The sequence below is a fragment of the Coregonus clupeaformis genome, unplaced genomic scaffold (genome assembly GCF_020615455.1).
Source record: "Coregonus clupeaformis isolate EN_2021a unplaced genomic scaffold, ASM2061545v1 scaf0001, whole genome shotgun sequence".
Classification (NCBI taxonomy): Eukaryota; Metazoa; Chordata; class Actinopteri; order Salmoniformes; family Salmonidae; genus Coregonus; species Coregonus clupeaformis.
Window position 1 is genome coordinate 12,784 of NW_025533456.1, and position 19,578 is coordinate 32,361.

Consider the following 19,578-nt stretch of genomic DNA (forward strand, 5'->3'; position numbering starts at 1 on the left):
CAATTCATCGGGGCATGGACTCTGCGAGGTGTCGAAGGCGTTTCACAGGGATCTGGCCAATGTCCAATGCTTCCCACAGTTGTGTCAAGTTGGCTGGCTGTCCTTTGGGTGGTGGACCATTCTTGATAAACACGGTAAACTGTTGAGCGTGAAAAACCCAGCAGCGTTGCAAATATTGACACTAACCGGTGCGCCTGCCACCTACTACCATACACCGTTCAAAGGCACTTAAGTATTTTGTCTTGCCCATTCACCCTCTGAATGGCACACATACACAATCCATGTCTCAATTGTCAAAAAGGCTTAAAAGTTAACCTGTCTCCTCCCCTTCATCTACATTGGTTGAAATGGATTTAACAAAAGGGAGAGGAAAGGGAAAGGGGGATATCTAGTCAGTTGTACAACTGAATGCATTCAACTGAAATGTGTCTTCCGCATTTAACCCAACCTCTCTGAATAAGAGAGGTGTGGAGGGCTGCCTTAATCGACATCCACATCATCGGCGCCCAGGGGACAGTGGGTTAACTGCCTTGCTCAGGGGCAGAACGACAGATTTTTACCTTGTCAGCCTGACAGTGACATCAATAAGGGATCATAGCTTTCACCTGGATTCAACTGGTCAGACTATGCCATGTTTTGAAATGTGGTCCTCTGTAGGTCAGCTGGTAGAGCACGGCGCTTGTAACGCCAAGGTAGTGGGTTCGATCCCCGGGACCACCCATACACAAAAAAATGTATGCACGCATGACTGTAAGTCGCTTTGGATAAAAGCGTCTGCTAAATGGCATATATATATATATTTTTTTATATTACATTTACATTGACATAATTTATGCAGTATTTATGTAGTTCACACCCATAATCCATTTAAACTTTAATCGTTTATTCAAACAACTAAATTGACTAAAATAAGTCATAAGAAAAAGCATAATTCTGACTTTATAACATAGCTTGTGCAATACAATACATATATACACTCACACTTTGGTCTGTCTTTTAATCAGTTTTTTGGCAAAGCTCCCATTTGGGTCGAGACAGAGCAATCTTCCAGTTTTCAATGTGACACTGATTGATATAGAAAGAGAAAGAGAAAGAGAAAGAGAAAGAGAAAGAGAAAGAGAAAGAGAGAGAGAGAGAGAGAGAGAGAGAGAGAGAGAGAGAGAGAGAGAGAGAGAGAGAGAGAGAGAGAGAGAGAGAGAGAGAGAGAGAGAGAGAGAGGAGGATGAGTAAGATAAATAGTGGGGGGGAGGGAGAGATGTTTAATAAAATAAAATTGATCATGAAAATATACAGTGGGGAGAACAAGTATTTGATACACTGCCGATTTTGCAGGTTTTCCTACTTACAAAGCATGTAGAGGTCTGTAATTTTTATCATATGTACACTTCAACTGTGAGAGACGGAAAAAAGCCAGAAAATCACATTGTATGATTTTTAAGTAATTCATTTGCATTTTATTGCATGACATAAGTATTTGATACATCAGAAAAGCTTAACTTAATATTTGGTACAGAAACCTTTGTTTGCAATTACAGAGATCATACGTTTCCTGTAGGTCTTGACCAGGTTTGCACACACTGCAGCAGGGATTTTGGCCCACTCCTCCATACAGACCTTCTCCAGATCCTTCAGGTTTCGGGGGCTGTCGCTGGGCAATACGGACTTTCAGCTCCCTCCAAAGATTTTCTATTGGGTTCAGGTCTGGAGACTGGCTAGGCCACTCCAGGACCTTGAGATGCTTCTTACGGAGCCACTCCTTAGTTGCCCTGGCTGTGTGTTTCGGGTCGTTGTCATGCTGGAAGACCCAGCCACGACCCATCTTCAATACTCTTACTGAGGGAAGGAGGTTGTTGGCCAAGATCTCGCGATACATGGCCCCATCCATCCTCCCCTCAATACGGTGCAGTCGTCCTGTCCCCTTTGCAGAAAACCATCCCCAAAGAATGATGTTTCCACCTCCATGCTTCACGGTTGGGATGGTGTTCTTGGGGTTGTACTCATCCTTTCTCTTCCTCCAAACACGGCGAGTGGAGTTTAGACCAAAAAGCTCTATTTTTGTCTCATCAGACGACATGACCTTCTCCCATTCCTCCTCTGGATCATCCAGATGGTCATTAGCAAACTTCAGACGGGCCTGGACATGTGCTGGCTTGAGCAGGGGGACCTTGTGTGCGCTGCAGGATTTTAATCCATGACGGCGTAGTGTGTTACTAATGGTTTTTGAGACTGTAGTCCCAGCTCTCTTCAGGTCATTGACCAGGTCCTGCTGTGTAGTTCTGGGATGATCCCTCACCTTCCTCATGATCATTGATGCCCCCACGAGGTGAGATCTTGCATGGAGCCCCAGACCGAGGGTGATTGACCGTCATCTTGAACTTCTTCCATTTTCTAATAATTGCGCCAACTGTTGTTGCCTTCTCACCAAGCTGCTTGCCTATTGTCCTGTAGCCCATCCCAGCCTTGTGCAGGTCTACAATTTTATCCCTGATGTCCTTACACAGCTCTCTGGTCTTGGCCATTGTGGAGAGGTTGGAGTATGTTTGATTGAGTGTGTGGACAGGTGTCTTTTATACAGGTAACGAGTTCAAACAGGTGCAGTTAATACAGGTAATGAGTGGAGAACAGGAGGCTTTCTTAAAGAAAAAAACTAACAGGTCTGTGAGAGCCGGAATTCTTACTGGTTGGTAAGTGATCAAATACTTATGTCATGAAATAAAATGCAAATTAATTACTTAAAAATCATACAATGTGATTTTCTGGATTTTTGTTTTAGATTCCGTCTCTCACAGTTGAAGTGAACCTATGATAAAAATTACAGACCTCTACATGCTTTTTAAGTAGGAAAACCTGCAAAATCGACAGTGTATCAAATACTTGTTCTCCCCACTGTATAGTGTGTGCATCTAATTTTATTTAAGTACAGTATAGTACATTACAGTACAGTACAGCACAGTATAGTATAGTAACTCACATGACTTCTTCCTTAGAGCAGTGTGAGCGAGGAGGGTAATGGGTCAGTTTCATGATTAAACTGGTAGTCACATTTTACATTTACATTTTAGTCATTTAGCAGACGCTCTTATCCAGAGCGACTTACAGGAGCAATTAGGGTTAAGTGCCTTGCTCAAGGGCACATTTACGTCATTTAGCAGACGCTCTTATCCAGAGCGACTCACAAATTGGTGCATTCACCCTATAGCCAGTGGGATAACCACTTTACAATTTTGGGGGGTGGGGGGGGTAGAAGGATTACTTTATCCTATCCCAGGTCACCTCACCTGCATGTACTTTAGGGCAGCGGCATCGAGGATCTGCTATAGCTCTCCCTGTAGAGAAAATAGCGAAAGTCAAACAAAACACTTTAGTCTCCCTATACATTCATCAACAATTTCCTAATCTAGTTTTAGACAGGGATTCAATCTGAAAACGTGTTACAGCGCGCTTGACATTTAAAGGTAATTTCCGAATGAGCTGATATTTGAAGCGTTTACTGTACCTCAAATATGATCTCAGCCAACGAGGTAACATTGCCTTTAAAAGGCGCATCATGGACAACGTTAGAAGGATTGAATCCCGGCCTTAACATCTTAGTGTAAATTGCAAGAAATGAATAACATAGTTCACACCCATAGTCCATAATTCTATAGTTAGATACAGTGGAAAACCTGCAAAATCGGCAGTGTATCAAATACTTGTTCTCCCCACTGTATATTTATATATATATATATATATATATTGTGATGTCACGAGAGGCTACACAGCTTTCAGCGGGATTGCTCAAGTAGTGCAAGGAGACCAGGTTCAACCAAAACAAGGATTTTATTATAGGTCTTGGGAAATTAACGAAAATATAACAAAATTCTGTTCTCTTGTGGCTCTTTAAGGGTTAACAGTTCAGGGATGTCTCTTCCACATCCAAAATCATAATTCTCACTCGCTCAGATAACTTTTCCCCAGCCTTACTGTAGTCCACGTTGCAGCTAGTGGCCAACCCAGCAAAAAGTCCTTCCAAATGTCTCACACGTATTTCCACAGGTGCATATATCCAAAGGTGAGTATTTCCCAAAGGTAAGTATCTCCAAATCCTTATATTCCTCATGGAAGTGGACGTGCAGCACTCTTGTCCTCCAGAGAGCCCAGGTTGGAGACTGTGTCTCTTCCCTTCCCAAACCTTCAGCTCATCAGCTCCTCATTTGTTTCAGCTGCGTGGGAAGATTGGCCATAGAGGGGTGGAGTTCCCGACCATACCAGCAGATGGAGCCATAGCTGTCTGGGTTTGCAGCCACCTCAGGGGATGTAACGTCCCTCCAGGACACAGCCTCTCGTGACATCACACATCCCCCTCCTCGGGACCGACGTCCTCGTCGGGGTAAAGGCAGCGAAGAAGGCATCACGCCGGGAGAGGGCGTCCGCATTGCCGTGGTGCTTGCCAGCCTGCTCTCTCTTCAACTCCTCCACCTCTAGGACCAGGGACTCAGCCTCCTGTTGTCTCTCCCTGAGTTTCTTACTGAACGCATCAGCCTTGGTTTTAGCAGAGTTTAGCTTCTGTTGAGCAGCTTTCAGTTCCTTCTCTCTCTCTGCCTCCGCATTCTTCATCTGGTTCTCCAACACCTTGTACTTCTCCTCTGCCTTCTTCTGGACCTCCTTACTACTGCGCAGGGTCTCCTCACACTCCTCGATGGTCCTGCGCAGCCTCTCCAGCTCCTCCTGTTGCTTAGGGAAGGAGCTCTGTTGGAGTTTAGCCTGGAGGATATCTAACTCTTCTGTCTTCATGTCTAACTGTTGCTTTAACAAACGATACCTCTCAGCGGTCCCCTTCAGACCAGACAGTTCTTTGTCCAGATTCTGTAGCTCCGTCTCTGTGTCGGTCTGGGCACCTGCCATCCCTATCAGAGCCCGGGCGGGAGTGAGTAACTCGGAGGATTGCACCGGAGCCTTCCCAGGATGAGTCTTGCCTCTCCGTTTCCGAGGTACTCGGGTTATCCCTCTCCTGAGACTCTCTCCAGAGTGGGTAAAAGGCTGGGCAGTCTCGTCCAATTAGGACAGGGACGGGGAGGGAATCAACCACCCCCGCCGTCGTGTGTATGGTTCCCCGTGTGCTGGTCATTGTAAGTTCAGTAATGGGGTATTCTCTGGTGTCCCCATGGACACAGGAAACTGGGAGGACTTTCCCCGGGGTCAGACACGTTGGGCCCACCAAATCCTTACGCACCAGGGTGGCCCGGCTACCAGAATCCAGTAAGGCCTCCACATCATGGTGATTCACAGTTACCGGGCAGGTGGGGGGTCGATCTGGGCCGCCATCTACGACTCCCAAGAGCGAGGCAAAACGGTGTGTGGGTGCTGAGCTGGAGGACTCCGCAGTGGGCATAGGTTCATCGGCTGGTTTCCCACACTGCCAGGAGATATGTCCCATCTCCCCACACCGGTAACACTGTCGAGTTTCCCCCTCCTGGTGTACTCTTCTTGGACCCGCCTGGTTTCTGGCTCCCCCTGGAGCCGGGATAAGTCCTGACGTGGCTGGGTTCGAGACCTTGGGGTCCTTTGGACGGGTTCTTCCCATTTGTGGTGGGGCCGCACTCCTGGGGTCTTTTCGGGAAGCATTCAGCATCTCCGCTGTGGCCTGGTACTTTTCCACAGCTTCCACGGTCAGATCAGCCGTGGTCAAGGCCTGTTGACTGATGAACCGTTTTGCCTCATAAGGCAGGGCGCGTGGTAACGATCCACCACAACGGCCTCCACCACCGCCGCTGCTGTATTCCTCTGCGGATCCAGCCATTTCCTTGCGATTCGGACAAGTTCATGCATCTGCGCCCGAGGAGGTTGGTCTGGTTGGAAGGTCCAGCTGTGAAAGCGCTGGGCCATACCAAACTTTGTGAGTCCATATCTGCTGAGGATCTCAGACTTCAGGGCATCATAGTCAGTAACCTGGTCAGGGCCCAGGTCCCGGACAGCATTCAGCGATTCCCGGTTAGAAAGGGGGCTAACAGACCAACCCACTGTTGCTTGGGCCAGGCTTCCCTAGTGGCCGTGGCCTCAAATGCATGCAGGTATGCCTCAATGTCATCGGTAGCTCCCATCTTAGATATAAAGTCACTTGCCTTTATTGGGCGGGTATTTTGGACCACCCTCTGTCTCTGCAACTGCAATTCCTCTGCCTTCAGAAGGTTGGCTTTCTTTTGCTCCTCCAAGAGAGCCACGTTTGCTTGCATCTGGGCTTGCTGGCCAGCAACAAGGGCTTTCAATATGTCCTCCATTTCAGTCGGGCGGGGAGCCTACGGCCAACTTGGAAAACTGGGTGATCAAACCTTCGGTATCCTCCTCTGACATGCACTATTAACGCTTGAGCGTGCCCGTATTCTCCACCATCTGTGACGTCACGAGAGGCTACACAGCTTTCAGCGGGATTGCTCAAGTAGTGCAAGGAGACAAGGTTCAAACAAAACAAGGATTTTATTATAGGTCTTGGGAAATTAACGAAAATATAACAAAATTCTGTTCTCTTGTGGCTCTTTAAGGGTTAACAGTTCAGGGATGTCTCTTCCACATCCAAAATCATAATTCTCACTCGCTCAGATAACTTTTCCCCAGCCTTACTGTAGTCCACGTTGCAGCTAGTGGCCAACCCAGCAAAAAGTCCTTCCAAATGTCTCTCACGTATTTCCACAGGTGCATATATCCAAAGGTGAGTATTTCCCAAAGGTAAGTATCTCCAAATCCTTATATTCCTCATGGAAGTGGACGTGCAGCACTCTTGTCCTCCAGAGAGCCCAGGTTGGAGACTGTGTCTCTTCACCCCCACACACTCCCTCAGTGTGTCTCTTCCCTTCCCAAACCTTCAGCTCATCAGCCCCTCATTTGTTTCAGCTGCGTGGGAAGATTGGCCATAGAGGGGTGGAGTTCCCGACCATACCAGCAGATGGAGCCATAGCTGTCTGGGTTTGCAGCCACCTCAGGGGGATGTAACGTCCCTCCAGGACACAGCCTCTCGTGACATCACAACGTGTGAGACCTAATGTTTGCTCAAAAGTCACATGAATAATTCCAGGTGGTTGTATAGAGGAGGGAGAACCCATTCCTGTTGTATGAGACTGTCAGGAATTATCAAGATTACATTGTGGGGATCAATCCCTCTGTAAAAGTATGAGATAATTCTGGGGGACTAGTCAAGACTACATATACAGGGAGAGGTGGTTGTATAGAGGAGGGAGAACCCATTCCTGTTGTATGAGACTGTCAGGAATTATCAAGATTACATTGTGGGGATCAATCCCTCTGTAAAAGTATGAGATAATTCTGGGGGACTAGTCAAGATTACATATACAGGAAGGGGTGATTCAAGGTGTTGTTGTGTGAAGCTATTTTGAATTACTTGTTAAATTGACTTGTTATATAGAAGAGGTGGCTAAGGGATTTTTAACAGTACCAACCATGGGGGGGCAAATCTCACAAGAGGTCCCAGAATTTACTGGGGGACGAGAAATACTTGATGTAATTAAAATGGAATCCAGGGATAGAAGAAATGTCCATTATGTAACCAGGTGGAGGGAGAGGTATGGTTTTGAGGGACGTCTAGACGCAGATAAACTTGAATCCATGCTTAAACAGATACATAAGGTGTATAAAGGAGAAATAAGCAGTGAGAGAGAGAGAGAGTAGGAGGGGGCCAGTACCCACTGATAGCCTTACCTAATCTATTGGCGGGGAATGAAAGGGGCCCCAGCAACCTTAGATGTATACAGTAATAATAATAATATGCCATTTAGCAGACAGGCCATGAACACAGAGGACGTGGCCAGAGCGGTAGAAGGAATGACCCACCCCGAAACATGAATAGTAAGGTTTGGGCTGCCGTTAGAGGGCAGTGGGTTTCAGGGGATGCCCAGAGGACACTTTTGCCATGGGCCGATTACGGAGAGTATGTTGGGAAAATAACTGAATTGTGTAATAGCCTCAGAGAGACATGCAATCCATCATGAGCAGAATAACAGACAGGACAGAGCCAAGAAAGAAGAGGAAGATGCAGAGTAACTAATTGCCACTCTGGGAGAGATGGCGGGTAGAACTAGAAACTTAGGAGAGAGAGGAGATAAGGCAGGAAGAAAAGAGAAGTGAGTGAGAGGGAAAGAGAAGTGAAGGTTGAGGTCTCCGTGCCTCCCCCAGAGCAGAGGGCAGAAAGGTTATATCCAAACTTGGCAGACCAGGCATGGAGAGAAAATCCAGATGATGAATACGTAGGGAGGAGAAGGAGAGTGCAGGGGAATAATGTTGCCCCCTAACCGGCCCCACCTCCTATGAGGAAGAAGGGGCTGGAGGAGGAAGGGGAAGATGAAGGTGAGGAAGAGCAAGAGGTAGAGGAGTACCAGACAAGGGCAGAGAAAGTCAGACAGGAGAGAAAGAGAGAAAAGAGAGAAGAGAGGGAGAGAGAAGTCCATCCCCCAGCTTTGAGCGTGAGGAAGAGGAAGATAAGGCATGACTAGTCCTTGAGGGAGAAATAGTAGACTCTAGTGGGGGGAAGACTAAGGAACCCTTTGATCCAAATTGTGAGGTGTTTGAATTGGCTACTATTGACTTAGCACTTCAACAGGAACAGAAACCTTATTTGACATTGACAGTAATGGGTATGAAAATTAAATTCCTTTGTGATACGGGAGCCTGCAGGACAGCAACCTGTGCAACAGACAAGCCAGATGGAGTCAGGATTGATGGGGAGAAAATCATAGTGCGATCTGCCTCTGGTCATCAATTTATTGAAAGGTTATCAGCCCCAATAACCCTAAAACATGACCAATCAGGATGAGAGGCAACCATACCCATCCTGATATCTAAGCTGTGTCGGGTAAATTTACTAGGACGTGATGTAATGACTAAATTGAATGTGGCTGTCATTTCCGCTGAGAGGGGAATGAAAGTACACATAGTCAGAGACAATATGGTGGTCTGTGGGGAAGGGGAGCCATGTTATTGGTATAGGCAAGATTTGTTTAGGGGGGAATAACTGATATTCCCCGAACCTTGATGGAACTTGCTGATAATGTAGTACCAGGCCCCACTAAAATGTCCCCCCGATGACCTACACTGTATTCTCTGGTATAACAAACACCCAGGTCCAGATGCAATCTATGAGAAAGCATTATTTAAAATCACAGAAAGGACTATAGCCTTGAAATGGTTTCACTATGACAACACCCACGCAGTAGTGGAGGTGGAACTAGGGCCCCAAAGTCAGAGACTGTTCAGGGAAGAGAGATCTATTCTAATACAACATTTCTCATAGTTTGGGTATACTGGTTGGCAAAATGGACAAAACAGAATGGAGGTAGAGGTGGGGCGGCTCAGGTGTGACATTGGAATTGGGACATTGCCATGGGCAATCCAAGATGAACTATGAAGCTATCTGAAGAACATAATGAAGATGCCAGAAGATTGAGTGCCGGTGGAGGAAGGATTGTTATTTGAGGTAGTATGTTGATTAAGAGGTATTGTACACTGCTAAATTTATAGTAATTTAGACTAGGAATGCATTGAGATACTGATCTGTTGTAATTCTCTTTGTGAGGAAGCTAATGCTAGAATTATGTTAGTGTCAGTATGTGCCAAGGTGAGAGTTTTAACTTTGAACGATGGAACCAAAGTGACTAACTAAGAATTGTCATTCTAAATTTGTTTTGGGTAATTAATTTGATTATGAATTGTAAGCTGACTGATTGATCTGAATGAAGTTATGTGAGTTAAATGTTGACACTATTCTTAAACATGTATTAGGTAGTATGGCTAAAACAACGCTACGTTCGTTTTAATGTGTTAGGATACTAACACTTATAGTGGAATTATTTTGAATAGAAAAAGTGATATTTTTAGTATGATTATAACCTTAAATGCAAAGATTGTGATTGATAGCATAAACATAATATACTTTTGTAAATTTATGGGATTAGTAATCCCATTAGGAGGGATATGATGTGTATTTTTAATGGACTATGAGATAAAACTGGGTTAATCATGAACATAGAGTTAGAATTTTGTGTTAATGGGCCAGGAATTTAATTGGGTAAATTCATTGTGTGTGTGGGGGTAAAGAGGCAATCTGACCTAAGGTCAAATTGCTCGCTTTTACTTAAATCCATGGCTGTCCTATCTTATCAAAGACTGGAACTAGCCTGTGGCATTTTGTCTCTCTCGGCGCCAGAGTTGAACAGAGTTTGGGCTAAACTTTTGTCTCTCCTTGGCTATCTTCTTGATAGATTACAGCATGAAGGGGGGTTTGTGTATGTTTCAAGGATTTAGGGACCTGTCATGTCCAACAATCGGTCTTCAGGTCAAGCCCGGGAGAGCCAGGGTTGAACAGAGTTTAAACTAAACATGAGTGTTTTTGCAAGATAAAGGATTGATTGAGTGTATTACTATTGATTCTGAACTGAATGAAAGTCGAATGTAGCCGCCACCATAGACAAAGGGAGTGGGCGGAGCAATAAAAGAGCGGGAAACTGAGGAGGGAGGGATTTAAAGCTAGTGTGTGTGGAGGCCACTATATAAGATGGAGGGAGAGAAGAAGAGGGGGTGCCACTCTGCAGACCGGCATCGGCTTTGTTGAAACTCGAATAAAGTAATATCTTGAAGCAACAAAAACTCTGTAAGAACTTTGATTGTTAATAAAGTATAGTGATCAATTTCCACGACACTACCTCCTCCTCATCCTATCTCGAGCCTCCACTCTACCCTGCGGGTTAGATGCTCTCACGTGGTGGTGGTGGATAATAGGTATCACTGCCCTCAGCTTCATCATAGCCACCCACAGCACTCCTGTTCTGTGGGCAATTTCTTGAAATGTGTCAGGCTGTTGACAGTTATAACACCTCCATGTTTCCCCTCTTCCTCCTCCGTGGCCCCATCCTAATCTTGCTCTTCCAGCCCCTCTTGCTCTGTCTCCCGAATTCCCTCTGTTCCCTCCCTCATAAAACATTAGCTGGGCACTTGCCACTTGCCGAGTTCCCTTCCTGCAGCTTGTTGTCTTTCAGCGTGTACAGCATGTGGCTAGACTGTGGTCAAGGGATGAGATTCCCAGCCAATGCAGGTAGTCGTTACTTTCTCTCGTAGTACTGGGAGGAGACCTTGTATCAGGAGGCCCTTCAGCAGTCCGTCTCAGGCGTCATTGTTTTCTTCAATGCCAGAATGTCTATTAAAAGCCTCCTCAACTCGTGCTCGGGAATCAAAGCAGCCCTCTCTGGTCCCTGTTTCATGGATTGCAGCAGGGGCCAGTTCGTTCTTGTAGGATACTTTGTCTCAATCCTGTCTTTTAGAGTCTGCAGTTCGGTGTCATAGTTCCCATGTCCATGGTTAATTGGGGTTCCATCGGCTGCAGTGGTCAGGAATCACCCTTGAGGGCCCCCCCAATGCAGTTTAAATGTTTTTCGTAAAATGAACTCTAACTCTGCTGCAGACGGCTTGTACCTGTTAATCATGGTGGTAAACTAGGATGGTTGGAGCGGCGTTCATGTCACGGCCCACCACTGGATTTGGTATTGACATCAGGGGAAACAGTTCGGCAGAGTGTGGTGTGAAAACAGGAGGGGGAGGGGTGGTAAGTCTGGATAAAGTCCACAGGTCATTTCGACGACCAGTCTTATGGGAGGTTTAGGGTCTTGGCGGGGGCGGCTCTGTCAGTATTTTACTCCCGGAACTCCGTGCGTGTGGAGAACAGAGGCGTGTGGAGACCAGTGGCATGTGGAGACCAGTGGTGTGTGGAGACCAGAGGCGTGTGGAGACCAGAGGCGTGTGGAGACCTGAGGTGTGTGGAACTCAGTGTGTGTGGTGGTCAGAGGAGTTGGTATTCTACTCTGGAACTCAGTGTGTGTGGTGGTCAGAGGTGTTGGTATTCTACTCTGGAACTCAGTGTGTGTGGTGGTCAGAGGTGTTGGTATTCTACTCTGGAACTCAGTGTGTGTGGTGGTCAGAGGTGTCAGTATTCTACTCTGGAACTCAGTGTGTGTGGTGGTCAGAGGTGTCGGTATTCTACTCTGGAACTCAGTGTGTGTGGTGGTCAGAGGTGTCGATATTCTACTCTGGAACTCAGTGTGTGTGGTGGTCAGAGGTGTTGGTATTCTACTCTGGAACTCAGTGTGTGTGGTGGTCAGAGGTGTTGGTATTCTACTCTGGAACTCAGTGTGTGTGGTGGTCAGAGGTGTTGGTATTCTACTCTGGTGGTCAGAGGCTTGTCTTTTTCTTCTTCGTTCTTCTTCAGATTCTCCGCCTCGTCTGCCCCCAAAGCCCCCTGCTGCTGGGGGTCCTTGTTGTGGAGGTGGTAGCTGTTGTTGAGGTGGGGGGAGTGTAGGAAGGTGGATAATGTGGATACAGTTGATCTTTACGTCTGTTCCTACTTGCTTTGACTTTATTTTCTTCAGCTTTCATCATTTCCTCTGCACCCTTCTTCTCTCTCTCTGTCCTTGTCTCAGTTTCAACTTCCCACTTACTAAAATTATCCCAGCGTATATCATTTTTCTTGCCTTTCCCTAATTTCTCAAACTGTTCTCTGACTAATTTCAACTTAACGACACTGAGGGTGCCTTCTTCGGGAAAATCTCCATTCGTTAAGCGGTGCCATTGTGACACGTCCTCGGCAACATTCGGACTGCATTTGCTTACCATCACCTTCAACGGCCCTGTGTAGCATGGGGTGGCTGGAGAACACTTTTTGCTCGAGGATGAACCCATCTTGAGTTCCTATCTCACTCACACTCACACACACACACACATAAAATAGAGGAGTGATCAGTTCCTACAACCTAAACCATGTAATTGCATGGCTGCTAAAATATTGCCTAATTTGTTGTTGAACCACTGGAGAACTAATCCAAGTTGGTATCTTACTTACATAAAAAGTAAACACAGTTTTGCTATGACACTTTGCAAAAACTGTGTGGACAGTGGACAGTGGACAGTTCTTCCTGTCCACTGGTTAAGAAGTCTATCCCTAACCTGATATTATAGTCTAACATGACGTCCTAACCGGTCCACCCGCATCGCACTATGCGGTAGAGCATGCTCTCGAACACTTAGCGCAAAGCAATTTAGGAATGAACAATTCCTCTTATTTCAATGATCATTTTCTCTATCACTTAACGCAAAGTGATTTCATTCATAAAGAATCTTCGAATGATGACTCACCAGCTTAGTAAAATATTGACTGAGCGATCGCTGACCCTCAACTCCCGTGGACGTCAGGCGGGTCTCTCCCTTCCCTCGTTTGACGAGGAGGAATTTACCCTAGACTCACAGCGCAGTGAGCCTCTGCGGGGCAGCTTACCGGAGCCGCAGGTCAACGATACGTCAGTCCAGTCTAGGGTGCCAAATTGTGGTGGATATTATAAAATAAGGATTTGCTGGAGTCCAAGCCAAACAAAGATTCTTTATTTTTCTGAGCTCAGGGAGAATAGCAGAGCTACACAGCGCAGTGCAGACAGTCTGAATTCCGAAGCATTGGGTGATAAGCACATATCTTTATAGTTCCTGTTCTTGGGCGGAACTCTATCTATACAAGGACGCAGGTGCAAGCTGGATTGCAACATAGGATGATACTCCCATGAACAGGAGGACAGTTTCACAGTTTCACAAGGTTAGTCACATACTCATACAATTAAAATGTCCCATTACACTCCTCCCTTTTGTTAATTCCTTAATAATAATTTAAGCAATTTTAAATGTAGCAAGCTTCTAAAGGCATAATATCCTGTATTCCACCAATTCTTCCATGTAAATCTCATCCGTTGTGAAACTGAGTTTAAAACCTTCAACCCGTCACCCATCATATACAGTTCTAACTTGCCAGTTTCTGCTGATTAAGTATAACAAAGATAGCCAAGTGGATTCTTCCTCAGTAAAGCGTTTGCTCCCAGAGTGCGGCTGCTTAGGAGAGAACACCTGGCAACCACAGAGTCTGGGCGTTCAGCCAATATTCCACTCCCACTACCAGTAAACCAAAAAGGAGGTATTTCTACTAAAATCAGGAACTGAAACGAAAAGAGAACACCCAGGAAACCACAGTGTGCCTTAACCCTTATTATATTACCCTAATGATATTTTTGGCCGAACCACGGGGTGTATTGGTTCGCTCCTCATGGCAGGTAAAACCTTTGCCAGAGCACATAAACCATGTGTTGGTCCCTCAGGTAAATTGGGGTAAGCAGTATAATTAGAAATCCAATAATTTCCTTCAGGTGCTCCTACTAAACATTTCCCAGCTGCTGTTGCAAAATTGTGTAATCCCTGTTGAAATGTTGGGCAATTGTCATTCACCTCGTTTTTACAAAGGGTGGCTATCTAACACTCCCAATTCTACCGCCTGGTCCCCAGAACCAGTGAATCTCAGGAATAATAATAATAATATTCAGGAATAACATCAATAACAACAGTATCAGGAACATTTAAACAATCGGCTTGACAGCCGTAGGGCGTTCGTTCTGCAGTTTAGTTCCACATTTTTGTAGTTGTGGTATTTGCACAGCTCTCTGTGACAGGCATTGGCCTTATAAACAGTGTGGGGGTGATAGATATTGGCATTATAAACAGTGTGGGGAACAATTGATGAATGAAACATCTTGCAAGTTTCGTAGTCAGTAAGTCTTCTTGCAATCAGGGGGAAAAACCCCTGACACAGATTTAGGTGTCAGTCTACAAACACGATGTCGTTGTCCATTGGTTTGAGGCACCTTGTTACAAATAAAATACATCAATTCATCAAAGTAGTTTGGGGTAGGGTCATGGGGGTGAGCTGGCGAATTGTCAAAATGTTCATTACCACTCAACCCTACCATCCCACTTCTGACACCAATCTGTCCTGTTGAACAGAGCAGCAGCAGTCCCAGAATATCCCATTACACAAGCATTACAAGGCATTATTCTAAGCATGATCAGAGAGAGCGAGAGAAACCATAGCTTGAAAGGCCATGCCCCAAAAGTATGACCACTTCTATGAGTTACAAAACCTATTGAAAGGTTGGTTCTACTCTGTGGGCCTGCAGGCTGCCTAAAATGTGCAGGAGGATTTCCTCTGCCTAGGTTCCAACAACGCCTGACCATATGCCCTTCCCTTTTACAGAAACTACAACAACTCTTTGTGGGCTGTTTGGGATTAGTCTCTGTACCTGTCCCAATAGCTGAAATGGGAGCTGTTTTGGTAGCTTGGCCAGCTTGCATACTAGAGAGCAGCATGGACTCCACACCACACCTCTAGGTTAGACTGACTGTGCGTCCATCCTGCTATCTGTATCCAAGACAAACAAATCACTTTGGAGCCTATTTGTGCTCTGTTCTAACAAATCTCTCTGCGTGTCATGTAGAAATGACCTAGTCAAATCAAAAATATTTTTTAAATAAAATATATTTAGATTTGTTTACTTTTTGGTTACTACATGATTCCTTATGTGTTATTTCATGGTTTTGATGACTTCATTATTATTCTACAATGTAGAAAAAGTAAAAATAAAGAAAAATCCTTGAATGAGTAGGTGTTCTAAAACTTTTGACTGGTAGTGTACGTAATTTTCAAACATTCCAAACATTTATGAAAACGTGAAAATTACTGTATCTAAGAGCTTTCTTTTCAGAAAACTTTTTAAAAAGTGTCATATTCTTCCTGGGGGTGTATATGAACAGATTTCTAATGAGATTTCATGTTGCTAAAATGCTGTCAGTTCCACTTTAAGACATGCCGGAGAAGTACATCTCGTATTTGAATATTACATTATTATTATTAATATTTGAATTATTTGCATATTTTAATATACTTGTGTACTTGTGGTGGTCGGGTTCATTCAGGTCTATCAGCTATAGTTACATAGACCCAAAACGCGATGACAATCAAACAGGACCCGACCCGAACCGGAGGGACAAGTTTGAATTTTGGACCCGACCCGCTCGGGTCGAACTATGAATTCTATCATAATATTTATATGTTTGGGTCTTACTGTTGGTGAGGAGTGTGGAGTAGGTGCTCCCCAGAGCCAGCAGGAGGCAGCTTCTCCTGGTAAAGAGGTGGGACAGAGGTCTTCTAATCTCGATGGGACTTCCTGGTTAAATAAAGGTTAAATAAATTAAATAACAGTGGTGCCTGTCCAGTGGTGACGGGCGGACAGCGAACGGCTGAGGCTGTGGTGCTTTCTAGCGGCATGTACTTAGCTTTTTTTTTTTTTTTACTTTATCCACTATGAGCAATGATCATGTGGTTACCACCATAACAGATTCACCGACAATGAATGAGTACTACAGGTGACGAAAATCAACACCATTACAGTGGGAAACGCCAAAATCACCTTACGCTGGAATACGCAGAGGGTTTGACGAGGTGAAAAAACACTTAATTGACCGAGGTATCTTCAGGAGATTCAAATACCCAAACGCCCTGCGACACTTCAAAACTCCAGAAGAGGCAAAAAGGTTTTTGAAGGGCAATCCTGGCCACTGAGAAATGGATAGATTACTAAAAGTGATTACTGTTATTACTATTGGAGGTATGTCACAATCGTTATGTGAAGCGGACCAAGGCGCAGCGTGATAAGGCGTACATGTTTTATTAAGTGTACACAACACGAACAAAAACAACAAATGAACGATACGTGAAGTCCCAGGTTAATAACACAAACCTATACGGATCAAGATCCCACAAAACTAAAATGCCAAAAGGCTGCCTAAGTGATGGTCCCCAATCAGAGACAACGAGCTACAGCTGTCTCTGATTGGGAACCACCCTGGCCAACATAGATGTACACGATCTAGAACGAAACACATAGAAAACTAAACAATAAACCTACACACCCTGGCTCAACATTAAAGAGTCCCCAGAGCCAGGGCGTGACAAGGTAAGACAACATAGAGCCGCCATCCAATGTCCCACCCGCTGAGAGAGGGATAGGCCCTAAAACCTAAGCTAGGCCTACTAACGTTTTAGCCTACTTTTATTTCCCCTTTTATGTCAAGTGAGAAAATTAACAATTTACAGCATGTTATCTTGTCTGTAGAAGATATAGGCTAATTGGCAGACAAAGTGATTCGATTCTGTCAATTTTATATAGCCAACTTTTTTTATTTCTATTGACAATTTTCACAAATGCCTTCACCATTGATAGCCTGTCGATTACGACATATCTACAGACATAACGAGAGGATCAGTGTGTCCATTTTTTGCCTATGGTTATGACCACCTTATCCTGTTGATATTTTGTTTTAATAATAACAAACAACTTATCCTATAGATCCCTCTTAGGGATTTGCACCCTGATTTCTGTTTTATTTAGTCCAAATGATTAGGCCTGTGTCCTTTGGGGGATGTATTTTTAGGCTGGGCTATTGATTTGATTTACTTCATTTCTTCCTCTCTTTTTTACTGTGGTCTGGACGGGGGCTACATTGTCACTTACTTAATGCGGGGTGGAGAGGATGAGGAATCTCTCTCTCTCTCTATCTCTTGACTAGTACCTTAAATCTACTGACATTGAACTGCCATGGGCTAGGTCATGCAATATAACGGAAAAATATACTATGTGCTCTCAAAAAGGTAAAAGCAGACATTGCGCTATTACAAGAGACACACCTCTGTGATGCCGAACATGCTAAACTCGGCAGAGCTTGGGTGGGACAGGTGTATTTCTCATCTTTCAAATCTAACAGCAGAGGCACAGCCATACTTATCAATAAGCATGTTACATTCACAATTGACAAAAACATATCTGATCCAGAGGGGAGATTTATTCTGATAACTGGGTCACTCTGTGGGCAACCAATTACTATCTTCAATATATACAGTATGCCCCTAACACAGATACTCCTGATTTCATGTCAAAAATGATAACCCTGTTCAATGAGCATTGTGTTTCCTTTGGAGTGCTGGCTGGAGTTTTTAATTGTACCCTTAACTCAACTCTGGACAATCATCTCAAGTCCCAACCACAAACCCTAGATAGGCAAAGATGGGACTGATAGATATCTGGAGAGAGACTAATAGCTAATCTATACATACTACTCCAATGTCCATAACACCTATTCTCGTATAGATTAGATTTTTATGCCAAAGATTTTAATAAATTCTGCCACTTGTACAATCGGACCCATAGCACTTTCAGATCACGCCTTTGTCCGCCTCCGCTTGACCTCTGTAAAAACATCCCGAGGTCAAAGAGCTGGAAATTCAACACCTCCATGTTATCAAATGAAGCATTCTATACATTGGTTACTACATGGATAGTCAACTACACACAAGACAACAAAGACTCTCCTGTTGGAGTTCCAGGTCTCCAGCAGCCTCTGGAACTGCCGTTCTGAAGCCAACAAGGCAGAGTTAATCTCAGCCTATGCTACCCTCCAGTCCCTCGACTTCTTGGCGCTGACGGAAACATGGATTACCACTGAAAACACTGCTACTCCTACTGCTCTCTCCTCGTCTGACCATGTGTTCTCGCATACCCCAAGAGCATCTGGTCAGCGGGGTGGTGGCACAGGAATCCTCATCTCTCCCAAGTGGACATTCTCTCTTTTTCCCCTGACCCATCTGTCTATCTCCTCATTTGAATTCCATGCTGTCACAGTCACTAGCCCATTCAAGCTTAACATCCTTGTCATTTATCGCCCTCCAGGTTCCCTTGGAGAGTTCATCAATGAGCTTGACGCCTTGATAAATTCATTTCCTGAGGATGGCTGACCCCTCACAGTTTAGGGTGACTTTAACCTCCTACGTCTAACTTTGACTCATTTCTCTCTGCCTCCTTCTTTCCACTCCTCTCCTCTTTTTGTGACGATCCCGGCTGTCTGAGTCGGGTCCTGTCTGGTGACTAGTGTTCCTGCTCGTATTCTCCAGTTTCCCGAGGGTTCGGGAACGCTCCGGGGAGCGCTCTGGTTTTCCCGCACCTGCATCCCATCAGCAATCTGCACACCTGGTCCTGATCATCACCCTTCTTAGGCTCTGGCCCAACATCCAGTTCCTGCCGGATCGTTAGCCATGAACAGTATGTTGTCAGCGTATCAGTCTCTGAGCCAGTAGTGTTAGTTTTGTTGTTTTGCACCTTTTGACTTGCTGTGTACTGACCTCCGTTTGTTCTGTCTGCAGTCTCTCACCCGGAACCTTCACCCAACCTCTGCCTGATGGTCGGGCGGCCGCCGAGCCAGTACCGGACCAACCACTGCACCCTCAACAACCCATCCACGCCACCCGCTCTGTTCCCTGGATTATTCAGCTTCACTCGGACTCTATTAATAAACACTCACCTTTGTCTCACGTACCGTGTCCTGGTCTGCTTCTGGGTTCTGGGCTTAGTTAACCGTGACAGAACGATCCGGCCAGTAATGAACCCAGCGGACCTGGACTCTGTTCGCCATGCTATTACCCAGCAGGAGAAGATGTTGGGCCATCATAGCACGGTACTACAGGAGATCGCGTTGTCAGTTCGGAACCTTTCTACCGGGTCTGACGGAGGTCCAGAACCAACGCAAGTGTCCGGTGGAGGATCCACTACCGGTTTCACCCATCTCGCCTGCCGCTTCTGAAGCTGTGTCCATCCGTGAGCCCAAGGTTCCGACGCCGGATAAGTATGA

The 19,578-nt window shown here is 45.3% G+C and overlaps 1 protein-coding gene across 1 annotated transcript in view; it reads right to left on the reverse strand.

The window, feature by feature from the left end:
- The window catches only part of LOC123482915 (interleukin-8-like), a 55,225-nt gene that overhangs the window by 903 nt on the left and 34,744 nt on the right, over positions 1–19,578 (reverse strand). Inside the window, exon 2 of the mRNA XM_045212145.1 lies at positions 3,279–3,326. Within this exon, the coding sequence (XP_045068080.1) occupies positions 3,279–3,326 (48 nt within the window). The remainder of the gene's footprint in view (positions 1–3,278; positions 3,327–19,578) is intronic.